At 42.4% G+C, this 26,690-nt stretch overlaps 1 protein-coding gene and 1 non-coding gene across 2 annotated transcripts in view; both read right to left on the reverse strand.

The window, feature by feature from the left end:
* The window catches only part of CFAP221 (cilia and flagella associated protein 221), a 101,173-nt gene that overhangs the window by 11,875 nt on the left and 62,608 nt on the right, over positions 1 to 26,690 (reverse strand). The window contains exons 15-21 of the mRNA XM_041739858.1: positions 24,187 to 24,292; positions 21,810 to 21,943; positions 20,139 to 20,219; positions 19,372 to 19,479; positions 19,152 to 19,283; positions 2,613 to 2,771; positions 1,538 to 1,629 (exon numbers count right to left, since the gene is read on the reverse strand). Of these exons, the coding sequence (XP_041595792.1) occupies positions 1,538 to 1,629; positions 2,613 to 2,771; positions 19,152 to 19,283; positions 19,372 to 19,479; positions 20,139 to 20,219; positions 21,810 to 21,943; positions 24,187 to 24,292 (812 nt within the window). The remainder of the gene's footprint in view (positions 1 to 1,537; positions 1,630 to 2,612; positions 2,772 to 19,151; positions 19,284 to 19,371; positions 19,480 to 20,138; positions 20,220 to 21,809; positions 21,944 to 24,186; positions 24,293 to 26,690) is intronic.
* LOC121482189 lies at positions 9,264 to 9,368 on the reverse strand. Its single transcript, XR_005985545.1, has one exon. It is a non-coding gene; the product is annotated as a U6 spliceosomal RNA (small nuclear RNA).

Consider the following 26,690-nt stretch of genomic DNA (forward strand, 5'->3'; position numbering starts at 1 on the left):
GGTGACTCAGCTAGTGAGAAGCAGAGGCAGTCTCCAAGGCCCCTCCAAGATATGCATCCTCTCTGCAGTGCCACTGTTTCCTCTGATTCTGGAGATTTCAGACTGTAGAAATACGCTCAAGGGAAGGGCAAAGATGCTGAGCTTTTTCTAGATGGTTCCAGGATGGATGAAGCATGGATGAACCCACAGAAAAGAAACTTATTTTTTTGAGCCCCTACCAGGTCCCACACCCCAGGTTGGGTGCTTTTTGGTTTGTCTTCTGTTAATCTCCAGGCAGAGGATAGTAGCTGAGATGCGCTAACAGAAATAACCTGAAAGGGACAGTGTGTGCAAATGCCTATGGGAAGGAAGCTGAATGTTGCTTAATTCAGGAGGGGCTTTTCCTCCAGCAATGAAGAAGTTAAATTCAATGTCCTAGAGTCACAGACTGGCTTTTCAGGGACCCCTCCAATACCTGGAGAGGGTGGAGAGACAGGTAGTATATACAGGGTCATGGCACATCCAGAGAGCTCTCTTACTCCTATAAAATGAAAATGTTGATCCCCTTGTTTTGACAGACAAGAGGACTGGGAGAAGAGGCCGAGGAGCATGGCCGATGTCACACAGCTCCTGAAGGCCAGCAGCACTCTGGGGAGGGATGGGCTTGAGTTCTTGCCTCAGAGGATCCAGGGGATGCTGCTTGGAGTCAGGGGGTGGGAGTGAGGGCATGGGAGTTAGGGGCTGGGTGGTGGAGTGGTATCTTGCTCACCTGCCGATCCTGCATAGTGGCAGAGCTCAAGCTTCTTGGGGTAGGCTCATTTTGGATCAAAGGACTTGAACGAAAGGTGACTGCTGATGGCCATCATTTTGGACACTAGTGACATCCACTCGCCAATAACCTATTTAACTATGTTTGTAAGGACAATGGGCTAAATAAGCAAGTTCTGAGGCTTAGGAGTGGATAACTAACCAACCAAAGTCCCAAAGAAAAGGTGTTGGACTCCTTGTATGAGATCTTAGGGCTTTGAAGAGGTGCTAAATGAGTAAACTAGCAAAAAATGTGTTTTCTCTAGGTTTTTTCTTTCTTTGGTTCAACAATATTCTTGCCTGCCTGTTCCGTTTCTGCAGCTGAGCTCTGTCTGTGTATGATGGTAGTTGTGGGACCTCACAGAAAATGCCAGGCTGTAGAGGAGAGAGAAGTACCTCCTCTGGAATTAGATATAGAGGGTGTAGAAGGCTAATTTTGGCAATTCAAAAATGTTAAAAATTGACCATGAGTATTTCAACTGAATTACATGGATTGGTTGTCCACGTTTATCAAAACATGGACGATCAACCACTTGTGACATTAATTTTTTTAAAAAGTATATCTCAATTAAGATAATTCAAAATATGTGAATCAGTTATACATCATCATATCTCCCCAGCTAGCAAACTTCCCTCATGCACTAATAGTAGGATTTGACACAATATTGGCAGTTCACTTTGAGGGTCACGGCCTCTGTAATCTGTGGGGCAAACATATCTCTGGGAGACAAATAGCTGGGCTGTGGCTTACCTCTGTGTTGTGTGTATCTTCGAGGTTTCAGGCAGGGATGAGAGAGCCAGGGGCTGGAACTTCTTCCAGTGCATTATCCCCGGAATGATGTCCTGTAGTGAGAGTCAGGCATAGAGTCCCACATATAAGGGAACTGGCTGGTGAGGTCAGGTCTAGGAAGGACTTTCATTTCATGCAACTGACTTTTTGGCAGTCTTGAAAGCTTAGCTACAAAATTTATCGTTTCATTAAATTCGACTGAATTTTTCTGAGGCTAAAAGACAACGTCTCTAGCAGAAGACATTAAACAAAGCTACATGGCACTTGTGTCAAGGGAAGATTTCCAGGGAGGGCCCACTGCACAGTGATGACTCATGGGGTGAAGTGGGAGATTTGCTTGCCCCTCTGTGTGTGGGGCAGACTGGGGGATCCAGTGATGGGTAGGTGTGAGGGATGCAGGAGATGGTGGGATTAAGGGCCACATGGGTCCCTGCACAAGAACATGTAGATCAGAAAGGGAAGTGGGGAGCCCAGGAAGAGGAGGTGGTATGAGGTGTGGTTGCCACAGCAGGGCAGATAGTGATCTGAGTTGGGGGACGTATTGAGTTTACAGGACTTGAGGGCCACCTCTAAGAGATGTCTCTGGCCATTTGGGCCAGGTTGGTCACCTAAGGGGAGAAGGAATTCTCTGGAGCCTCTTCCATACTGTGCATTGGTCACATCACCACCTCATCCATTCTGATGTTATACTCGCTGGAGCCAAAGAAAGAGGAGGTCAGACTATGGGGTTTCGCCTGGCACGTGACCGGTTTTTACATGATTGAACTAGGACTAAAATGAATATTAGGCACAGCTTTCAAGTGCAAAACAGAGTAATAAAGATGGAAAGGAGGGCCACAGACAGCCCTTGGGAGGTGGGTATGGACGGGATGAGAGCAGAGCCGTGGCCGGCCAGTATGAGAGTGTTCTCTTTCTGTTCTGCAGCTCTGGCTGCAAATCTTTTTCTCTACTCCAGCTGTATCCCTGCATCCCTGCCCCCCTGCCCTTCCCTGAAGCCCAGGGCCAGCTCAGCCGCTGAGCCTGCCGCTGGCATTACCGTGTGATGGAGAAATTGCTTTTGGGTGAGAGGAATGCTGGACCCCCTGTGGGACTCCTTGATGAACTTGTACTTGGGGTGAGGGCACAGATGGTAATCTATCAGGGTTTCTGCGTAGGTCAGGGGGTGCATCACAGCAAATAATCCTGGGCTGGGATTCTGCAGGAGAGAGGGAGAAAGAAAGAGAGAGAGAGAGAGAGATAAAAAAAAAAAAAAATCTCTTTTGTTTACCAGTTTCTAAGCCAGGCCAGGCCAGGCGGGCGACGGCGAATGTCGTCCGTGGCTCCTGCTAGCACTAACATTCTGCGTCCCTGTCAGTTTGTCTGGGAAAGAGAAGCAGCTACAGAGAGCGTCCTCAAACTGGCAGCAGTCACAGTTATTCATAACTGTCACTCTTCCTGGTTTAAGAGCTTCAGTGCATGCCATGTGGCTTTACTAAGTTCTCATGGAAACAACTAGAACTGAAGCCAGGACTTAGAAGACTTAAAACAGCTTAAAGTTCTGTATTTATTTCTAAATTTGATGAATCAGGGGGAATTTATTAAATAAGCAAACTGGTTCTAAAAAGCAAATGAGCTTCTGGTTTTGAAAACAAAAATAGCTTCTTAAAAACTACTTTAAAGACAAGAAGAGGATGACATTTGATAGATCAGGAAATGTCAACATTTAATGTTGTTTTGGTAATGTTTTTGGTTCAGGAAGGCTCCATTTGGATGCAGTATCTGGTTTTAAGGGAGATCCTGTTTTTTCCCCTAATTTTCCAACAGAACTGATGGAAGCCCAGAGCAATTATATCAAAATATGAAAATAGAGAGCCTTTCAATTTCGTGTCCTTTCTGGGGTTGGTCTAACAAATCCTACCTACTCTTGTCCCACATAACAACGGAGCTTTTGCCCCTCATGGCTGTTTCATATCAGATGTTTAAGAACAGCTAGGTTGCCATTTTGTTCTTTTTGTCCGTTCTTATGATTTTTTGTGACTTTTTTTTTTTTCTCAAAACAACGAACTCCACATAGCTTATGGAAACCCCATCTCACTGCCAAGACCCAACAGTCTCCCACGATGCAATCAGCTAGACTGGGAGGGGTGTGGGCACCAGAGCAGAGCACCCAGAAGTGAGGGAAGGGAGAGCCTCACTGTGGCATAGGAATCAGGTGTGGCCCAGGCAGGAACACTGCAAGAGGGACACCTAGGTGGTCTGCGGTTCAGCCTCTGCCTTCGGTTCAGGTCATGATCCCAGGGTCCTGGGATTGAGTTCCTCATTGGGCTCCCTGCAGGGAGCCTGCTTCTCCCTTTGCCTATGTCTTTGCCTCTCTCTGTCTGTTTCTCATGAATAAATAAATAAAATATTTTTTTTTTTTTAAAAAAAGGAACACTGCAAGAGTGTCCGCTCTTGGTGCAGACAGGCTGACCTGTGGTTAGAGCTAGGGAGGAAGGTGGGGAGAGGACCCTTGCCTGAACTTGAGAATACAAAGGAAGCCAGAGGGCAGAGAGAGGAGGATTCCCACCTATAGGGGTCTGCATCACCCATAGCAATGGAGAAACAAGCAAAACCTTCAGGGAGCACTCGTGGTTGGAGGAAGAGTTAGGGTACATATCTACATATCTATGTTTGACAGCAGCAGATTCTTTGTGGGTTCCTTAAAGCACCGCGTGGGGACAGAGACAGAAGAGCATGTAACATTGGGTTCTACCCTCTGGAGCTCAAGGGAAGAACCCTTACCCAGAAGGGGGTTGGGGGGCTGGAAGGGAACCAGGTTAAAGGTGAGATTTTGTCCCTAGTGGGACAAATCTGAGAACAGATGGGAAGGTGGGTGGGGTGGAAAGAGGACAAGGAGGGTGGTGGCAGGGGAAGTAGGGGACATTTCCTGTTCCAGTGTATTATGGAAGAACTACTCAAGGACGGAAGACAGAGAAAGCCCCCTCCCATCCTCTCTGGGTGGGCCAGGCCCTCTGCATAATTATACCCCAGAGATATCCAGAAGAAGAGCAAGGAGAACTTTGGCCACCCCCTGGCCAGGAAGTGGGGGGAGACCAGTGGGTCTGAGGAAGGGAAAAAGGAGTACAATTCCACTTCCTGGGTAGGGGGGGCCACTGGAGCATAACAGGCTAATAACTGCTGACTCCTGCTGCTGGGGAGTCCCCCCACCCCACCCCAGGTGATGAAAGGCCAATCAGGAACATGCCTGGGAAGGAACTCCAGAGGGAATAGGGTAGGAGTGACGGAGAACCCCCTGGGGAGGGGAGCTTAGTGCATGACCTTCAGCAGTATCCTTTATACTGCTTGACTGAGGGTGTGTGAAGTTGCTATGTGGCCAACTCTCTCAATCTGTCCTGGGGGCCAAGCAGATTGAATGACATATTTTTGGAAATGGCAGTATCACTGTCTTTAGTGGTTGTCATATTTCACATTCCCCAGGCGTGGCCTCTCTTACCAGAGCAAGTGGTCTGAGTGGTCATCCCATAATGGTTTTAATTTTTCTCAAACTGATGCGTGCATGTGGTAATAACTCACTCAGCCTGGAAGGATTTATGAAGAAAAGCAATGGGGATCCCGAGGACCCTTCCTGTCCCCTGGCCCATATCCCAGAGGCTGTTCCTTCCCATTATTTCTGAATTTTGTGTCTCTAATGGTCACTACTCTAAACATTATACTTATTCTTCCATTTCTCTATTATTAACCTCAGACAGAGAGTATCCATTGACTCATTGCTATGCGAGATAAAGATTTTGTTCATGTACACAAATGCTCCTTCCAAATGTATTCCTTCCAATTTTAAAAATCATATTGTTATATTTAGTTCTCCTGTGAGTTACCTTTGAGACATGAAATGATCCTGATGTGGGACTTGATCCTGGGTCTCCAGGATCACACCCTCCGCTGAAGGTAGCGCTAAACTGCTGAGCCACCTGGGCTGCCCCAATAAATAAATCTTAAAGCTAATTGAATCATACAGCCTGTGCTCTTTTTTTTTGTCTGATTTCTTTTACTTAGCATAATTATTCTGAGAATCATCCATGTTGTTACATGTATCAAGAGTTCACTTCTTTCTAGGTCCCTCAAAAAAATTAAAAATAGAAATATCATATGATCCAGCAATTCTATTTCTGAGTATTTACCTAAAGAAAATGAATATATTAATTTGAAAAGATATATACATCCCTATGTTATTGGAAGCAACCCAAGTGTCCATCAATAGATGAATGGATAAAGAAGATATGGTTCATATATAAAATGAAATATTACTCAGCCCTAAAAACACTGAAATATTGCCATTTGCAACAATATGGATGGATCTGGAGGATATTATGCTAAGTAAGTCAGACAGAGAAAGGCAAACACTGAATGATTTCATTTACATGGAATCTACAACAAAACAAAACAAACAAGAAATGAGACTCTAAATACAGAGAATGCACTGGTAGTTGCTAGAGGGGAGATGGGTAGGGGGATGGGTGAAATAGATGAAGATTAAGAGGCATAAACTTCCAGTTATAAAATAAATAAGTTAGTGCTCGCTTTGGCAGCACATATACTAAAATAAATAAGTTATGGGGATAAAAACTACAGCACAGGAAATATAGTCAAGAACACTGTGATAACACTGTATGGTGACTACACTTACTGTGGTGAGCACTGAGTAATGCATATCAATGTTGAATGAATCACTACATTATACACCGGATATTAATATCGCATGTCAAATGTACTTCAATTTTATTTTATTATTATTATTTTTGGAGAGAGCGTGAAAGCAGGGGGGTGAGGGGCAGAGGGAGAGGAGAGAGAGAGAATCCCAAGCAGGCTCTATGCTCACCACAGAGTCTGACATGGGGCTGGATCCCATGACTCTGAGATCATGACCTGACCCAAAATCAAACTGACTGAGCCACCCAGGTGCCCCTATACTTCAATTTTAAAAAGAGGGATTCATTGCTTTCTATTACTGAAGAGTATTCCATTGTATAGTAATACTACAGCTTGTTTATCCATTTACCTGTTGGTGGATACTTGTTTCCAGGCTGGGGAACATATAAAGCTGCTATGAGCATTTTTGCATAAGTCTCATTCTTCTGTTTATCTTGAGTAAATACCTAGGACCAGAATAGCTGGATCATATGATAGGTACATGTTTAGTACTAACTTTTTAACTTTTTTTTTTTTTTTTTATGATAGTCACAGAGAGAGAGAGAGAGAGAGAGAGAGAGAGAGAGAGGCAGAGACATAGGCAGAGGGAGAAGCAGGCTCCATGCACCGGGAGCCCGATGTGGGATTCGATCCCGGGTCTCCAGGATCGTGCCCTGGGCCAAAGGCAGGCGCCAAACTGCTGCGCCACTCAGAGATCCCAGTTTTTAACTTTGTTAAAAAGAAGCTGTCAAACTGGTTTTCAAAGTAGTTGTACCATTTTGCATTCCCATCAGCAATCTTTTTAATTTTAGATATTCTAATGAGATCTATCTCACTGTGGTTTTAATTTGCATTTTGCTATTGATGCATTATTTTGAATGTTTTTTTCATGTGTGTATTTGTCATCTGTGTATCTCTGGTGGAGATATTTTTCCCATTTTAAAAATGGGTTATTTTCTTAGTATTGAGTTTTGAGAGTTTTCTATATTCTGGATACAAATCTTTTACCAGGTATAAAATTTCCAAGTATTTTCTCCAAATATGAGATTTATCTTCTCCTCTTCAATTTTTTAAAAAGATTTTATTTATTTATTCATGAGAGACACACAGAGAGAGGCAGAGACACAGGCAGAGGGAAAAACAGGCTCCCCACAGGGAGCCTGATGCAGGACTTGGTTCCAGGACCCTGGGATCATCACCTGAGCTGAAGGCAGATGCTCAACCCCTGAGCCACCCAGGTACCCCTTCTCCTTTTCTTAGCAGTGTCTTTAGAAAAGCAGGAATTCTTACTTTGGACCAAGTCCAATTAGTCCAGTCCCCCCTCCCCATTCATGGATTGTGGTTTTGGTGTTGTATCTAAGAAATCTTTGTCTAATCCAAGGTCACAAAGATGTCCTCCTGTGTGTTTTCTAGTTTTCAGTTTTGTATTTAGGTCTATGATTAACTGACTTTTGTAAATGGTATGGGTTTCAGATTGAAATTCTTTTATTTTCATTTTTGGTAAATGTATATCCAAATGTTCCAGCACTATTAATGAGCGATAGTCAGAAGGAAGGCAGGCAGGGACGGGGCCCCTGTCCTAAGATGAAATTACCCTTAAAAGGAAAAAGACCCCTTCCTGTTATTCTAAGGTTTACTCAGTGCCTCAGTTTTAAGTCTTCCTATCGGGAGGACTTATAACTTGCATGTGACAGGAAGGGAATGGCCTTGGGTGTCCTAACCCAGGCCTGGGGCCAGCTTACTAGCCAGTGGAATATTCAAATAGCTTGATCTGGTGGCCTGTGCTGGCCAGCATGCTTTCAGGCAGTGCCTTTCCCAAATAGATGGATGAGTGTGCTGACAAAAACCTGATTGGGTGACAGGCACATGGAGGGCTAATCAGGTTAAAATAGCCCACACCAAAGAGCCCATAAAAGCTCCTAGATTTAAATGCCAAATTGGCAACTCGAGTCCCTTCCCTCCTCAGGAGCTTTGTATTATTACTCAATAAACTTTGCTTTCCTGTCGCTCAATAAATTATGCTTTGCTCTCTACCACTCTTCGTCTGGTCTACCTCTTCATTCTTTGACGCAGAGTGACCAAGAATTGCAAGCACCAAGAGAAATGAAATCCTGAACACTATTTTTTGAAAAGATTATCTTTTCTCCTATGAATGTCCGACCTTTGTCAAAAATCAACTGGCTACGTATGTATGGATGCATATATTTCTGAATTCTCTATTCTGTTCCACTGATCTGTTAGTCTATTTTTATGCCAATATACTGTCTTGATCACTGTAGCTTTATAGAAAGCTTTGAAGTATTTGTGTTTCAAAGTTGTTTTGATATTTTTGCATTCCAAATAAATTTTAGAATAAGCCTGTCAATATCTACCAGAAAAAAAGGTGAGGGGGGCTGCTGGTTTTTTACTGGGTTTGGTTTGGTTTTGATTAGTTTGGAGATAATTGACACCTTAACTGTATTAAATCTCCCAATTCATCAACATGGTGTATTTCTCCTTTTCTTTAGGTCTTCTTTGATTACTGTCAGCAACATTCTTAATCTTCAGTGTATTAGTCTTATATGTTTTTGTCAGATTTATACCTAAGTGCTTCATATTTTTTGGTGCTGCTGTTCAGTGAAATGGCTTTTTAAAATTTTGATTTTGGATTGTCTGTTGTTGTGTATAGAAATATAGTTGATCCTTGTGTCTTGAGCCTTTATCCTGCAATCTTGGTAAATTCACTTATTGGTTTTATCAGATTTTTGGATAGATTTCATTGTATTTTCTATGTAGACAATAATTTTGTTTGTGAATAAAGACAGTTTTGCTTCTTCCTTTCAAAACTGGATGCCTTTTATTTCTTTTTCTTGCTGTGTTACACTGGCTATAGTTCGATTTTTAATAATAGATTCTTAGTAAGAGCAGACATCCTTGCTTTATTCCTAATCTCAGGGGGATAATATTCAGTTGATTACCATTCAGTATGATGTTAGCTCCAGGTTGGTTTGTTGGGTTGTTTGGTGATAAATACATTTATTGTAAAAATATGGAATGCTTCAGAAATTTGTGTCACCCTTGTGCAGGGGCCATGCTAATCATCTCTGTATTATTCCATTTATAGTATATGTGCTGCTGAAGTAAGCACCGCTCCAGGTTTTTAATGGATGCTCTTTATCAGGTTAAGAAAGTTCCTTTCTGTACCTCATTTGCTGAGAACATTTATTAGGGATGACAGATCACTTCTCTGCACCTATTGTGATGATCTTTTTTTTTTTTTTATTTTAGTTTGTCAAAGTGGTGAAGTACAGTGAGGTTTCTTTTTTCATTTGTTTTTACTGAAGTTCGATTTGTCAACATATAGTATAACACCCAGTGCTCATCCCATCAAGTGCCCTCCTCAGTGCCTGTCACCCAGTTACCCCAACCCCCTGCCCACCTCCCCTTCTGCAACCCTTTGTTTGTTTCCCAGAGTTAGGAGTCTCTCATGGTTTGTCACTCTCTAATTTTTCCCACAAAGTTCCTCTCCTTTTCCCTTATAATCCCTTTCACTATTTCTTATATTCCCCGTATGAATGAAACCATATGATGACTGTCCTTCTCCAATTGACTTACTTCACTCAGCTTAATACCTTCCAGTTTCATCCACGTCAAAGCAAATGGTGGGTATTCGTCCTTTCTGATGGCTGAGTAATATTCCATCGTATACATAGACCACATCTTCTTTATCCATTCATCTGCCAATGGACACCGAGGCTTCTTCCACAGTTTGGCTATTGCGGACATTGCTGCTATAAATATTGGGGTGCAGGTGTCCCGGCATTTCACTACATCTGTATCTTTGGGGTAAATACCCAGTAGTGCAAGTGCTGGGTCGTAGGGTAGCCCTATTTTTAAGTTTTTGAGGAACATCCACACAGTTTTCCAGAGTGGCTGTACCAGTGCACATTCCCACCAACAGTGCAGGAAGGGTTCCCTTTCTCCACATCTTCTCCAACATTTTCCTGCCTTGTTAATTTTCCCCATTCTCACTGGTGTGAGGTGGTATCTCATTGTGGTTTTGATTTGTATTTCCCAGATGGCAAGTGATGCAGAGCATTTTCTCATGTGCTTGTTGATGTGTATGTATTCTTTGGTGAAATTTCTGTTCATGTCTTCTGCCCATTTCATGATTGGATTGTTTGTTTCTTTGCTGTTGAGTTTAATAAGTCCTTTTAGATCTTGGATACTAGCCCTTTATCTGATACGTCATTTGCAAATATCTTCTCCCATTCTGTAGGTTGTCTTTTAGTTTTGTTGACTGTATCCTTTGCTGTGCAAAAGCTTCTTATCTTGATGAAGTCCCAATAGTTCATTTTTGCTTTTGTTTCTTTTGCCTTCGTGGATGTATCTTGCAAGAAGTTGTGATGGTCAAGTTCAAAAAGGGTGTTGCCTGTGTTCTCCTCTAGGATTTTGATGGATTCCTGTCTCACATTTAGATCTTTCATCCATTTTGAGTTTATCTTTGTGTATGGTGTAAAAGAATGGTCTAGTTTCATTCCTCTGCATGTGGCTGTCCAATTTTCCCAGCACCATTTGTTGAAGAGACTGTCCTTTTTCCAGTGGATATTCTTTCCTACTTTGTCGAATATTGGTTGACCATAGAGTTGAGGGCCCATTTCTGGGTTCTCTATTCTGTTCTATTGTTCTATGTGTCTGTATTTGTGCCAGGACCACACTGTCTTGATGATCACAGCTTTGTAATACAAAAAGCAATGTGAAATTTGTCATTGTGATGCCCAGCATTGGTTTTGTTTTTCAATATTCCCCTGGCTATTCAGGGTCTTTTCTGATTCCATACAAATCTTAGGATTATTTGTTCCAATTCTGTGAAAAAAGTCCATGGTATTTTGATAAGGATTGCTTTGAATGTGTAAATTGCCCTGGGTAGCATAGACATTTTCACAATATTCATTCTTCCAATCCATGAGCATGGAATGTTTTTCCTTCTCTTTGTGTCTTCCTCAATTTCTTTCAGAAGGGTTCTGTAGTTTTTAGAGTATAGATCCTTTACTTCTTTGGTTAGGTTTATTCCTAGGTATCTTATGCTTTTGGGTGCAGCTCTAAATGGGATTGATTCCTTAATTTCTCTTTCTTTAGTCCCATTGTTAGTGTATATAGTGTATATATACACTATAGTGTATATAGTGATTTCTGTGCATTGATCTTGTATCCTGCCACTCTGCCGATTTGCTGTGTGAGTTCTCACAATCTTGGGGTGGAATCCTTTGGGTTTTCTATATACAGTATCATGTCATCTGCAAAAAGAGAGAGTTTGACTTCTTTGCCAATTTGAATGCCTTTTATTTCTTTCTGTTGTCTGATTGCTGAAGCTAGGACTTCTAGTACTATGTTGAATAACAGTGGTAAAAGTGGACATCCCTGTTGTGTTCCTGATCTTAGGGAAAGGCTCTCAGTTTTTCCCCATTGAGAATGGTATTCCCTGTGGGCTTTTCATAAATGGCTTTTAAGATATTGAGGAATGTTCTCTCTATCCCTATGCTTTGAAGAGTTTTAATCAGGAATGGATGCTGTATTTTGTCAAATGTTTTCTCTGCATCTATTGAGAGGATCACATGGTTCTTGTTTCTTCTCCTGTTGATGTGATCTATCATGTTGATTGTTTTAGGAGTGTTGAACCAGCCTTGCATCCTGGGGATAAATCCCACTTGGGCATGGTGAATAATGCTCTTAATGTATTGTTGGATCCTATTGGCTAGTATCTTACTGAGAATTTTTGCCTGTGTTCATCAGGGATATTGGTCTTTAATTTTCCTTTTGGTGGGGGTCTTAGTCTGGTTTTGGAATCAAGGTGATGCTGTCCTCATAAAATGACTTTGGAAGTATGCTGTCCCTTTCTATCCTTCAAAACAGCTTTAATAGAATAGGTATTATTTCTTCTTTAAATGTTTGATATAATTCCCTTGGGAAGCCATCTGGCCCTGGACTTTTGTGTCTTGGGAGGTTTTTTGATGACTGCTTCAATTTCCTCACTGGTTATTGGCCTGTTCAGGTTTTCTATTTCTTCCTGTTCTAGTTTTGGTAATTTGTGGTTTTCCAGAAATGCATCCATTTCTCCTAGATTGCCTAATTTGTTGGAATATAGCTGCTCATAATATGTTTTAAAAATCATTTGTAGGGCAGCCCGGGTTGCTCAGTGGTTTAGTGCTGCCTTCAGCCCAGGGCGTGATCCTGGAGTCCCGGGATCGAGTCCTGCGTCGGGCTCCCTGCATGGAGCCTGCTTCTTCCTCTGCCTGTGTCTCTGCCTCTCTCTCATGAATAAATAAATAAAATCTTTAAAAAAATAAAATAAAAATCGTTTGTATTTCCTTGGTATTGGTTGTGATCTCTCCTCTTTCATTCATGATTTTATCAATTTGAGTCTTTTTTCTTTTTAATAAGACTGGATAGGGGTTTATCTATCTTACTAATTCTTTCAAAGAACCAACTCCTGGTTTTGTTGATATGTTCTACAGTTCTTCTGGTCTCTATTTCATTGAGTTCTGCTTGAATCTTTATTAACTCTCTTCTACTTGGTGTAGGTTTTATTTGCTGTTCTTTCTCCAGTTCCTTTAGGTGTGAAGTTAGCTTGTGTATTTGAGTTTTTTCCAATTTTTTGAGGGATGCTTGCATTGCTATGTATTTCCCTCTTAGGACAGCTTTTGCTGTATCTCAAAGACTTTGAACAGTTGTATCTTCATTTTCATTAGTTTCCATGAATCTTTTTAATTCTTCTCTAATTTCCTGGTTGATCCACTCATCTTTTAGTACGATGCTCTTTAACCTCCACATGTTTGAGTTTCTTCCAAATTTCTTCTTATGATTGAGTTCTAGTTTCAAAGCACTGTGATCTGAAAATATGCAGGGGACAATCCCAATCTTCTAGTATTGGTTGAGACCTGATTTGTGACCCAGTATGTGGTCTATTCTGGAGAAAGTTCCATGTGCTTTTGAGAAGAATGTGTATTCAGTTGCATTTGGATGGAAAGTTCTGTATATATCTGTGAAATCTATTTGGTCCAGTGTATCATTTAAGGCCCTTGTTTCTTTGGTGATGTTCTGCTTAGAATATCTGTCATTTGCTGAAAGTGCTGTGTTGAAGTCTCCTACTATTAGTGTATTATTATCTAAGTATCTGTTTACTTTGGTTAATAATTGATGTACTTGGCGGCTCCCACATTACGGGCATAAATATTCATGATTGTTAGGTACTCTTGTTGGATAGACCCTTTAAGTATGATATAGTGTTCCTCTTCATCTCTTACTACAGTCTTTGGTATAAACTTTAATTTATCTCATATGAGGATTGCCACTCCAGTTTGGTTTTAAGGACCATTTGAATGGTAAATGGTTCTCCACCCCTTTATTTTCAGGCTGGAGGTGTCCTTAGGCCTAAAATGAGTCTCTTGTAGACACAATATAGATGGATCTTGTTTTTTTGATCCAGTCCAATACCCTGTGTCTTTTGATGGGATCATTTAGCCCATTTATGTTCAGAGTAACTATTGTAAGATATGAATTTAGTGTTATTGTAATACCTATTCAGTCCCTGTTTTTGTGGATTGTTTCTTTGGACTTCTTCTTTCTTTTACAGGGTCCCCCTTAATATTTCTTGCAGAGCCAGTTTTGTGGTCATATATTCTTTCAGTTTCTGCCTATCTTGGAAGCTCATTATCTCTCCTATTCTGAATGAGAGCCTTGATGGATAAAGTATTCTTGGCTGCATGTTCCTCTCATTTATACCTGGAATATATCCTGCCAGCCCTTTCTGGCCTGCCAGGTCTCTGTGGAGAGGTCTGCTGTTAATCTGATATTTTTCCCCATATAAGTTAAGAATCTCTTGCCTTGCACTGCTTTAAGAATTTTTTCTTTATCTTTGAAATTTGCAAGTTTCACTATTAAATGTCGAGATGTTGAATGGTTTTTATTGATTTTTGGGGGGGACCTATCTATCAGATCTATCTCCTGGATCTGAATGCCTGTTTCCTTCCCCAGATTTGGGAAGTTCTCACCTATAATTTGTTTGACTATACTTTGTGGTCCTCTCTCTCTCTCTCTCAGCCTCTTCTGGAATCCAATTAGATGTATATTCTTCCTTGTCAAGCTATCATTTATTTCCCTAAGCCTTTCCTCATGGGCTCTTACTTGTTTTTCTCTTTTTTCCTCAGCTTCCTTCCTTACCATCGACTTGTCTTCTATGTCACTCACTCTTTCTTCTACCTCATTAACTCTCACAGTTGGAACATCCAGTTTGGATCACATCTCATTTAATCTATTTTTAATTTCGGCCTGATTAGGTCTCAATTCTGCAGTAACCAAGTCTCTAGAGTCTTTTATGCTTTTTTCCAGGGCCACCAGTGGCTTTATAATTGGACTTCCAAATTGAATTTCTGACATTGTATTGAAATCGAAATTCTGTAACTCTGTGGCAGAGAGTACTGTATCCAGTTCTTTCTTTTGTGGTGAATTCTTCCTTCTAGTCATTTTATCCAGTGCAGAGTGGCTGTATGAGCGGGCTAAGTCAAAAATATCAATCACGACCTAAGTAAAATACACCCTAGATGATTCTGAAGGGTCAGAGACCAAGAAAAAAAAAAAGAAAAAAAGAAAACAAAAGGACCATTAATGTGAAAAACAAATTTTAAAACAAAGTAATAAAAATAAAAAGTCAAAACCTAAAAACAAAGAAGAAAAAAGAAAAAGAAAAAGAAATAAAGAAAAGAGGAAAAAGAAAAAATAAGGGGAGGAGATGGTGGTGGTGAGGAAGTGGTAGTGGAGAGAGAATGTAGTCTACCTGAGGAGTCCTATAGGGTGATCCTCTTGGTTCTGAGTGTATTTTGTCTGTTAGAAGATGCTTAATCTCACATTTATATAAACCAGCAATACTTATATAAAGCCCCAACATTGACAAAAACATAAACAAGATAAAAGAGGGGGGCAGAATGGGAAGGAAGAGAGAATATAATCTCACAGATTGCAACAGCGCAGTATTCCACTTGGTTCTGGGTGTATGTTGGTTGTGTTTTAGAAGGTGCTAACTTCAACCATTGTAAACCAAAATGAGGCAGAAAAAAACAGAAAACAAAAGAACAAAAACCCCTGTCTCATATATCTACCGAAATTAAATTGAATATGTTGAAGGGAATTCAGAAGTGAAAAATATATGTAACACATGTAATTGTAGAAATATTAAAGTCAAAAGGAAAAAACTTAAAAATGAGCTGGTAAAATATTGTAGTTAAGATGGGAAAGGAGAAAAGATATTGGAAGTTCTTAGTTTGATATAAAAATGAGTCATAATGGAAAAGGGGAAAAAAAGGACCTTCTAGTTCTATAAACTATTTTCCCTCAGTCCTGGAGCTATCCAGCACTGCTTGGTCAAGAACTTGCTCTTCCCCTGTCCTTCTAGCTGGTCTTCTGGGGGAGGGGCCTACTGTGCTGATCCTCAGGTGTGTGTACCTGGGGGAGATGCCCCACCCCCTTCTGGGTGCCGGGCTCAGTGGGAGCTGTTTACCCCCTGAGGACTCTATTCCCTGGTGGCCTTGCCTCTCCCAGGCACAAGGCACAAAGAGGAAAAACAGCACTGGCAGCAGCCAGATTTCCAGCTCTGGAGTCAGCTCATCGCGTGTAACCAACTGCAGTCTCCCAGTCGGCACTGGCCTAGGTGCTCCTGGAGCCAGTGTGGTTCACTGATCTGCACAGCTTGGGGGCACCCAGTGGCAGGAGAGTCCTTGCCATCCTGTGCCTTCCCTGCCTCCACCTTGGTCCAGGGAGAGTGCAGGATTGCCGGCTTTGTCCGCTGGGCGCCCTGGGATCCGGGGCTCTGTGCTGTTGGGCCCGCAGTCCCGGGGCCGCCTCTCCTGAAGGGAATGGGGCACAGCCACCTCCGTCTGGAGCACCCCACTCCCCCCCGCCGTGCGCCACAAATTCAATTTTTAAATACATATGGAGTTAGTAGAGTTATCAATCCCCTCTTGAATAAGATTTAATAGTTAGTGCCTTTTAAGAAATTTGTTCATTTAACTTGTTGAACTTACTGGCATAAAGTTTTTTATAATATGAACTTATTATCTTTTTAATATCTGTAGACTCTTTCATTCCTGATAGTGGTAGTTCATGTCTTTTATCTTTTCCCCCTAATCTGTTAGATTATAGGTTTATCCATTTTATTGATCTTCTCAAAGAACTAGCTTCTCTCTGTTGTTTTCCTTTTTTCTATTTCATTGGTTTTCAGATTAAAGATTCTATTCATTTATTTATGAGAGACACACACACACAGAGGTAGAGACACAGGCAGAGGGAGAAGCAGGCTCCATGCAGGGAGCCCAAGATGGGACTTGATCCTGGGTCTCCAGGCTCACATCCTGGGCAGAAGGCAGCACTAAACGGCTGAGCCACCAGGGCTGCCCTCAATCTAATCTTTATTACTTCTCTTCTCTGCTTAGTTTGGATTTCATCTGTTGTTCTTTTTTGAATTTAAAGGGGAGGCTGAGGACATTAAGTTCTACCCTCATTTTCTAATGTAGGTGTATAGCATTATAAATTTCACACAAATTTTTTTGTGCTCTCATTTTCATTAAGTTAAAAATACTTTCCAGTTTTTCTTTTGATGTCTTCCTTGGACAATAGGCTATTTTAAAATATTTAAAATATTTAATTCAGCTTTCAAATTTGGGGGGATTTTCTAGATATCTTTATGCTATTCATTTTTTATTAAATTTCTTCAAAGTCAGAAAAAATACTTTATATGATCTGGATACTTACAATTTTATTGAGCCTTGTTTAATAGTTCCAAATATGGTCTATCTTGGCAAACCTTCTGTCTATACTTGAAGAGAATCTGCATTCTATTGTTTTGGGGGATAGTGTTCTAGGAATGCCAATTAGGTCAAGTTGATTGATAATGGTATTTAAATCTTTTATATCCTTACTGATTTTCTATTTACTTGTTCTATCAATTATTGAGAGGGAAGTGTTGAAATCACCAACCATAACTGCAGATTTGTCTGTTTTTTTTTCCCCCTTTGCAATTCAATTAGTTTTTGTTTCACGTATTTTGAAGCTCTGGCATTAGGTGCATAAATATTTGGAATTGTTGTGTCCCTTTCATGAACTGCCCCTAACCTTAGGTTCCTAACCTAAGGCATGCTCTAAGTATTTGTGGAATTAATGAATTAATAAATAACTGCTGATATTTTCTAAGGAAGTATGAGTGTGACTATGGAAAATTCCTGTAACTCCTCTAGACCAGTTTCCTTACTTTTAGAATGGTAAGGGAGTGGTAATAGATGAATCTGGGGGTGGTGGTGGTGGATAGGAGATTGAAGAGTGTTTTTTAAACCTTGCTGTGCAGAACCCCATGGTTTAGCATGGACATCGTCCTCAGGAGAGCCCCCTACTCCACTGCCATCCCAGCAAGTAAGTGGGACTCTAGGTATCTTATATATTGACTTCCTATGTAAAGTTTCAGGTGACTGGAGGGCTCTTGTACTAAAAGAAGTTTGAAAAGCACAGAGTTAAACATCCTGTGAGGTTTTCCCAGCTCCAAGATTCTAAGTCTCCAAGTCCACTCCTCTCAACCAACAAGACTATGAGAAAATGCCTCATGATACCCAATGCAAACATTACAGCTCTCAGTAGGAAGGCAGCAAAATTCAGAGGAAGAGCCCCTGAGGGAAGCAGCCACGAAACAGGCAGCTTACTGTCCATGGCTCCTGCACTGACTGGTTGAGTGACCTTGAGTATGACCATCAGCATCTCTGTCCACACTAGAGATACAGATTCTCATTTGGAGAGTCTCAAAAAGAGACTTTCTCAATTAGTATTTAAGATTCTCCAGAACTGTGTGTATGTGTGTGTCTGTCTTTAAAAACAGGGATGCCTGGGTGGCTCAGTGGTTGATTGTCTGCCTTTGGCTCAGGGTGTGATCCTGGGGTCCCAGGATCAAGTCCCGCATTGGGCTTCCCACAGGGAGCCTGCTTCTCCCTCTGCCTCTCTCTCTGTGCCTCTCATGAATAAATAAAATCTTAAAAAAAAATAAAATAAAAACATAGACCATAACTTGGGCAATGACTATGGCATTTCACTGGTGATCTCACTGTTACATACAAGCTCATCAGATTTCCTGTCTGGGTTTCATTCATTTGGGACTTGGGTAACAGGAAATATAAGGGTTGGAGGGGGTGTCCCATGAGGGCAGGCTGGCATAAGTGAAGGCCTGGAGGAGGAGGGAAGTGTGTGATGTTTGGCAGAGACTTAGGCAGCGGTGCAGAGAAGGGGGGGTGGTTCTGTTGTTGGCCTCACGCAGGCTTGGATTTAATTTAGAAGGAGATGGGGAGTTAGTGAATGTGGAGCAAGACGGTGGCATGGTTAGGAGGTGCTTCAGGGAAGTTAATTGAGTGTGGCTACAGAAACGAAGTGGAACAGAAAATCTATAAGGCAGAAGGATAAGTATGGAAGGGACACACTGCCAAGGATAGAATCAGGGATCAATATAGCTCTGAGTGATGAGGTTTGGGCTGATTTTACTTTCTATTGTGTTTTCTTTTTTCTTTTTTTCTTTCTTATTTTTTTTAACACTCCATATATATATATATGTATGTGTCTATATGCATATATACACACATATATCATATATATAATTATATGACATTAGAAAAGATCATAAAGCTATTGTCATAAACATTAATAAATGCTGAGATTGTTAAAAGGCTAAAGCATTGATATTCTTCAAACAATAAATGCTGGCAAGCAACTTCAAAGGTGAGATACCGTTGAATGTTTGTAGCTCCAAAAACAGAAATATATTCCTAATTCATGCTTCTGTTTTCTTATAAAGTAAGTCCTGAAACAGGGGAGCATAGAACACGAGACTTGCTGAGTGGTCACTTACGAATATATAAAGCGGGTCATAATTTGGAGACATGGTTAAGGCGTCAGGTGGTCTCATGCCCAAGACCGAGGCCTTGCCAGGGAGCTGGGGTGTAGAGTCCTGCTTGGGCAGAGTAATGATGGTGGCCTCATCCTGTGAAGGGACCAAGAATTGTGTTAGTCTTGAAGTTAGGACAAGAGGGGAAATGTGAGGGCAATTCTTACAGGTGGGGATATATTACCTCCGCCCCTTGCTTCAGAACTCGAGCAAGCTTTTGAGGTTTGTAGCTTGTTGATGACTTCTGGACACAGAATGGCTGATACCCTTTAATTTTGTACTGTTGAGGAACCTAAGGTCAGAGGTCAGAGAAGACAACTGATCGAATGTTCTTAAACACTCATCACCGATTAATGGGATTTAATTCTCAATAGCCACATTTTTGAATTGCGTGATGATGATAAAAGGAAAATGACCACCATGTTGTAAACATCACATTGTGGGAACTATTAGTATGCCCAGCACTGGAGAGATGTTAGTACAAGTCCCAGACCTGCTCCAGGTCCCTGTTCTGGGTCCCAGCACACGTGTTGTATATTTGCAATTACTCTCGTGTACCATAGGGCTTCCCTGTAGAAATACATGGAACACTGGTTTGTGAATTTGCAATATTGATATTTTCAAAACCAGGAGTGGCTATAGACATCAAGAAAGGCTGACTAACTTTTGTTCAATTCACCTTGTGTTTTTTCTTAAAATCGCTAATAAATGTAGTTCAGATAGCTTCATGTATGCACAATACATCGTATATCCACAGAGTAAAGATCCTGGTTTCCATAAATCACGTGTGTTATACTTTGCACATACATAAAATAACAGCAGAAAAATACATGTAGTATGCTATGGTGTATAATCTATAATACAACAAAACTAATAAAATGATATAAATTCAAGAATATTTCGTTTACTTCATAAGAAATCCATTAATTAATATCATATGACAAGTCTGACCTGCAGACTGAGGAAGGAATAACTCTGCTTGATTTGAGTTTCTGAAGATTTAATTGGAACTGGTCCAAGGCCATCAGGAGCCTAAAATGTGGAAATTCAAAAACATTGACACATAATCAATGAGGAGCAAAAGTAGCTGTGTTTCTCTTGCCATACATCCTGTAACCTTCCCGTGACCACAGTTTCTACTTGATGTGTAGGGCATGGAGGCAGCGTTGACCAACCTCTCCTCCTTGTCTCATGGTGTATGTGATATGTGATCCCTTTTTATTTTCTACTATTGTGGGTACTGCCACTGACACCCAGAATCCCCTTTAGGCTTAAAGGATTCAGTTCCCCTACTTGGAGGCGTCCTGTTAATGAAAACAATTTTCAAGGATCAGTCCTCTTCAGGAGTTGCCTTGGCTGAAGGGAGCTGCCTCACTGAGGTTATGTGTTCTTCCTAGGGCAGTCTGCCTTCAATTACAAGTTGAAACAAAGGTATAAATATCAGGTCCTCTGACTTCATTCCAGCTTTGGAGCTCCTCATGAGTCCAGGTGAGGCTTTTGTCCAGAATAGCCGTGCTCCTTCTCCCTGTCCACACTGGTTCCCACTGCTTCCCTTCCATAGGGCTAATCTCCAAAGCACTATTTTCCTGCATGCTGTCTGCTTCAGTCATCCAGAGAACCTGGAACAGTGCTGACATACTATGGATACTCCATAAATACTCTACTTCACCTAATCTAGGACACCATCATTTTTTAAAAAAGATTTTATGTATTTATTCATTCATGAGAGACACACAGAAAGAGAGAGGCAGAGACACAGGCAGAGGGAGAAGCAGGCTCCATGCAGGGAGCCAGACATGGGACTCAATCCCGGGGCTCCAGGATCACACCCTGGGCTGAAGGCAGCGCTAAACCGCTGAGCCACCTGGGCTGCCCAAGGACACCATCATTAAAGTAATACGATACATTGCTAGTATGCCGTTGCTTATATGACATTTCCCAAATTCAAAGCCACTAAATATAAAAAGAATTGATGAAATAAAGTATCTATGGAGTGAACTACAAATCTTTATAGACGGGAGTGCTGAGCATTCTTTCATCAACCCTAAGTTGATGAAGAGAAGTCTTTGTAGAACTAAGGCACCAAATGAAACGTGTAAGATGGGAACTCCTCAAAAATAATGAAGTGGGCAGTATTGTGCCCATAGGGAAGAAAATGAACTGTCACATCTCTTGCCAGAGAAAGACAGAACTGTGAGTCTCTTGGGTTGAGCATCAGATCTGGGGGCCACTCTTCTCTGGCATCTCCATTTGCCTTTTATAGGGCCCAGCTGAGCAGGACCTGCCTGCCTAGGCCAGGCCCTCTTAGATTCTCCATCTGCCCTTTGTTTCTCAGGCCCTGTTCCTGGGCTATCAGGATGGGACTCTTGTTGGGTTCCAGGCTGGAAAGCACCCAGCCCAGGTTACCAGGGAGCTCTGCACAGGTGTATCAGGTGCCAGGTAGGTGGCAGTAAATGATCTCTGGTTTCCCACTGATCATGAGTCCCTGGGCAAAGATGTCCACTGGGAGCTTCTCAGGAGGAAGTGGAAGGACAGAGACTAAGGTAGGTCTCTTGCCTTGATATCTGCCTAACAACCATTTGATGGTGCCCGATCCCTACCCCACAGCCTAAAAGCACCCACCAACTCATTGGAGCTCTGAGGAGGACTGTAGGACGGGAAGGCGAAGGGGAGCACTTCCTTAGGTGACACAGAGAACCTGCTGGAGTAATCATCTTGACTGATCTGACCCAGGAGGTATCTGGAAGCATTTTTGTCTGTGGGTGAAAACAAAAGAGCACTTTTAGGGGAGCTCATGGGGAGTATTTGTATGTGAAACCATCATCTTTATTTGCCACACACCAATCAGTGGGCACTTGCCTCATGCCATTTGGAGAAGAATATATATATATGTGTGTGCATGCATACGGTCCCATTTCTAGTTTTCTTTTGTTCTTTACCCCACCCTTTCCCCAGTTTTTTTTTAAAGAAGATTTTATTTATTTATTCATGAGAGACACAGAGACACAGGCAGAGGGAGAAGCAGGTTCCCTGCAGGGAGCCCAATGTGGGACTCGATCCCAGGACCCCGGGATCATGACCTGAGCCAAAGGGAGACACTCAATCACTGAGCTACCCAGGTGCCCTTCTTCTCCAGTTTTTAAAGATTTATTTACTTCCAAAAGCTACAATTCCTAATGAAAGTGTCTCTGATGAATATTCTTTGTCCTTGTCAGTAAAGAAAAAGATGATGTGAGAAAAAGCTCATGAAGACATTTTACAGGGGTCCTTACATAATTCACTGATGAATATTACAATATTTTAAACAAGAATTTCTTCGTTAGAGACATCAATAATGGACATCAAAATAACATAAGAGGAATTTTTAAAAAGCATAATTAAAGAGCAAAAAAAAATGGCTCTGAAAAACAAAATACCCATCTAGATCTTGCAAGGGAGTAAGAAGAGGAACAGGTGCTCAGGGTCTGAGCCTGGGCACCAGAGCTCCACCTTCTCTTGGAGCTGTGTGGATCCTGTGCCCTGGACATGGTTTGGGGGCACTGTTTATGAGGAGGGACAGGGTCCCACTGTCATGCTCAGTGGCTGCTGGTGTGTTCACAGTGAAGAACTAGACAGGCTGCTTGCCCTCTATAGGACTCTAAGCCCTGCACCTGCTGCCCCCCAGCCCACTCCTTTGGTCCACCCTTCCATGATGAAGACCAGCCCGCCCCTTTTTGTGATGAATGGCAAGTCTTTTTTTGCCTCTCATGATGGACTCAATAAACAGCACTGGATCAGGCTGAAAAACACCCCAAGAGCATTAAAATACAATAAAATGTTTTGAAAAAAGCACCCATATAGCTCTTGAAAGAGAGGAAGAATGAAGAGCCAGGCTCAGGGGTTCAGGCTAGGGAGGGCAGGAAGGGCTTGGAAGGACTGGCGCCAGCCTGTGGGTCTGCATACGAGCTGCAGTGTGAAGAAGATGGTGATGGGAGCCCAAACAAAAGCCATTGAGAGTGTGCCTCTGATGGCTTAGTCAACCCAGGGCATCCAAGGACTGGAATTACTTTAAGTAGCAAAGATAAAATGAGATAGGAAGCTTTACATGCAGGACACCTCCATGGCTCAACTGGTTGAGTGGCCAACTCTTGATATCAGGGCTGAGAGTTCAAGCCCTGTGTCGGGCTCCATGCTGGTCATGAAGTCTACTTTAAAAAAATAAAAATATAGCTTTACGTGCAAGTGCTAAATTGTGACAACACTCAATGCAGCCAGTCAGTCAACAAGTATGAATGTCGACCATCCTGGTCTCTCTGGTGTTGAGAGAGAACTGAGGGCACGAAACAAGAGGTCAAACCACAGCCAAACTTCACAGATTTCACAACTTGGCTGGGTCAGCTGGCTCAGCTAACTATTGGTTGGGCAGGCATTTCAGCCAACCTGGCATGGAGGTCTGAATCATGTCCTGGGCGGTAGGCTTGATGGCAGTCCCCCTCCCAAGAGGTACACATTCTGTCCCCTGGAAGCTGTGACTTTGTTACCTTCCATGATCAAAGGGACCTTGCAGGTGTGAGTAGGTTAAGGATCTTGAGATTGGGAGATTATCTTGGGTCATCCGGGTGGGCCCAATGTTGTCACAGAATCCTTGTGAGGGGAAGGCAGGAGTGTCAGGGTCAGAGGAGATGTGACAAATGAAGCAAGAGGTCAGAGTGATGTGAGGAACGGGCCTCCAGAAGCTGGGAAGGTCAGGAACAGCCCTCCAGAAGGAGCCAGCTCTGCTGGCAGCTTGATTTTTAGACTTCTGACCTCCAACAATATAAGATCATACATTTGTACTGTCTTAAGTCATGAAGTTTATGGTGATTCATTACAATGGCCACTAAAAAAAACCCAACAAGGACCTAATAGATGTGATTTACGAAAATGTTTTACGTCTATGCAGCTAACTTTATTATACAGAAAAGTTATGCTCAGAGGACTTAGGGTCAAAGCTTTGCTGCCCTTGGCAGCCGTGCTCTACCTGTTACTATAGACTGTCTTCCTTGGCTCAGCTTTCTGATTATGGTCTCTTTGTCTATATTATGAATAGCAGTCAGCATCCTGAGCAATCTTCGATGAACCATGATCTGGAATTAGAAGAGATGATTTCAAATTACTAATTGGCACATGTTCATTTTGACATTCAGTTTGATTCACTTTCCCCAGCCACGGCTGAGCCCCCTGCTCTAAGCGAGAATTCACAGGGGCAGTGGCACACTGCCCTAAACTGAGGCCATGGGGACTTCAAGGTCTTGGCAATGTTGACCGGCCTGGATACAAAAAAAGACGGAGTTGTCATCTGGCCTTGTCCCGCCCAATTTATGAGCCCCATTTTTCTATTTCCAGAGTGGAAAGACTGACTAGTTCCACATTCCTTCTTTTCAGTGTATCTGAATTATAATGCTCCCACCGTGTTATTTTCAAAGTGGAGGGACCAAATAAATGGATGATTCCATAGGACTAGGGCTGTGGATCATGGGCGATGCTAACTGTATACCACTGGGCTTTGCACTCTGAATGCATGCTGCTGGAAGGGACTGCTATCTGTGCACGAAGCTGTGGCTGAAAGGACCATTCCTTCCACAATTAATACCACGTTCCATCCTGTCAGGGACTCTCATTTAACAAATAAATAGTATGAATTGCCAATGCTGTGACCAGTTCTGTTCAAGGCATTACAGATACAGTGAGATCAAACAATTGCCCTGCTGTACCCAACTGGTGTGTGTGTGTGTGTGTGTGTGTGTGTGTGTGTGTGTGTGTGTGTGTTGGTGAGGGGTGGTGGTGGTTTACAATAAACATTTAAATGAATCAACAAGATAACTACCATGAAGAAAAGAAAAAAGAGTAAATGCATGAGGGCATGCCAGAGGGGCTGGAAAGGGGGGTGGTCTGGCCACTGATGCAAGGGTAATTAGCGAAGACCTCACTGAGGACATGAGGTTTGATCTCAGGCTGAATGATGAGGAGAGAATGATCTAGGGAAGGGAATTCAGAGCAGAGGGGGAGCAGCAAGGATGAAGATTCTGTTTCAGGAAGAAATGAGATATGTCTAAGGGACAGAGAGAAGTCCAGAGTGGCCTGTGCCCTTGAAAGAAGCTGTGCACTTCATTCCAACTGCAATGGGAAGGCTTTGGATGGTTTTACGTGGGAGGGGTATCATGGCCTTTCAGCCCTGGGAATACTGCTCCAGCTGCCGTGGGGGGACTGGAAGCAGAGAGAGCCATTGCACTGGCTTTGTGCCACCTCTATCCACCACTTTCTTCCCCATGCTGAGCATCTTGTGGCCACCTCTGCTCTACACATGCAGCCCATGCAGACAGGGCCTCAGCAGGGACATGGTCCTACAGGGCAGGTCACATCAAACAGCAAGTTCTGCCTCTCTTCCCCTTAGACTGTCCTCAGTCCAGACCGAAAACACTGCTTGAAGGATAACTTGTAACATAAAATTTGGAGTCCCTTGTACATATTCACCCAGTTAATCTTCACAACAACTCTGTGGGACAGGTCTTATTATGCTCCCCAGTTACAGAGGAGGAAACTAATAGAGGTTATATAACTTGTCCAAGACCAGAAAGTTCATAAGTGGCATCAAGAATTAGGGGCAGGCAGCATGGCTCCAGAGTCCAGATCTCAACCACTGTTCTCCCCGGCTTGAGGTGTGGCTTTCCTCCTCAATGTGGCCACATTCCAGTGGCCGGGACAAGAGACCTACAGGCAGTATAAGATGCAAGAAGCACCACGGGGATCTCTGGGAGCTAACACTTACAGGGACTATTTCTTAGAAGAAAATAAACTTCCACTGGCCCAAAGAACAAGCGTGCACTGATGAAGGGGAGATGGAGTAGCTTCTCAGTTGAAGGGTGAGGAGCAGAGACACAGGTTTGTAGCAGGGAATAGGCTTGTGTGTTTGGAAGAAGATGAGGACTGGGACAACACAAAAGGTGGAGGTGAGAAGTTGCGGGGTGTAGCACGTGTAGCTGAAGCCAGACCAGGGAGTCATTTGACACCTTTCATTTTTTATGCCCATTGCAGGAAGCCATTGGAAGCTCTAACAGGCTGGGGGAAAAAAACCTGAAAGTGAAAAAGGCATGGTAGTGAAATCACATGACTTGAAGCCTTAAGACTGGATGAGACACGATCCCACAGGAATTCTCAAGTATTCTCTCTAGAACTAACTGATCAAAATCCCATTATGCTAGAGTTTCCACGTGACCCAGCAATTCTACTCCTATGTATGTCCCCAAGAGAATTGAAAACACATGTCCAGAAACATGTACATGAGTGTTCATAGCATTATTATTCATAATGGCCAACAAGTGAGAACACCACAAATGTTTCAGCTGATGAACAGATACGATATGGTGTAATCACACCTGATGGGATCCAACCATAAAAAGAAATGAAGTTACAACATGGATGAACCTTGAAAAGAAGCCAAGTGGAAAGAGCCAGTTACAAAAGGCAATGTGCTGTATGATTCCA

Source organism: Vulpes lagopus, chromosome 24 (assembly GCF_018345385.1).
Source record: "Vulpes lagopus strain Blue_001 chromosome 24, ASM1834538v1, whole genome shotgun sequence".
NCBI classification, from domain to species: Eukaryota; Metazoa; Chordata; class Mammalia; order Carnivora; family Canidae; genus Vulpes; species Vulpes lagopus.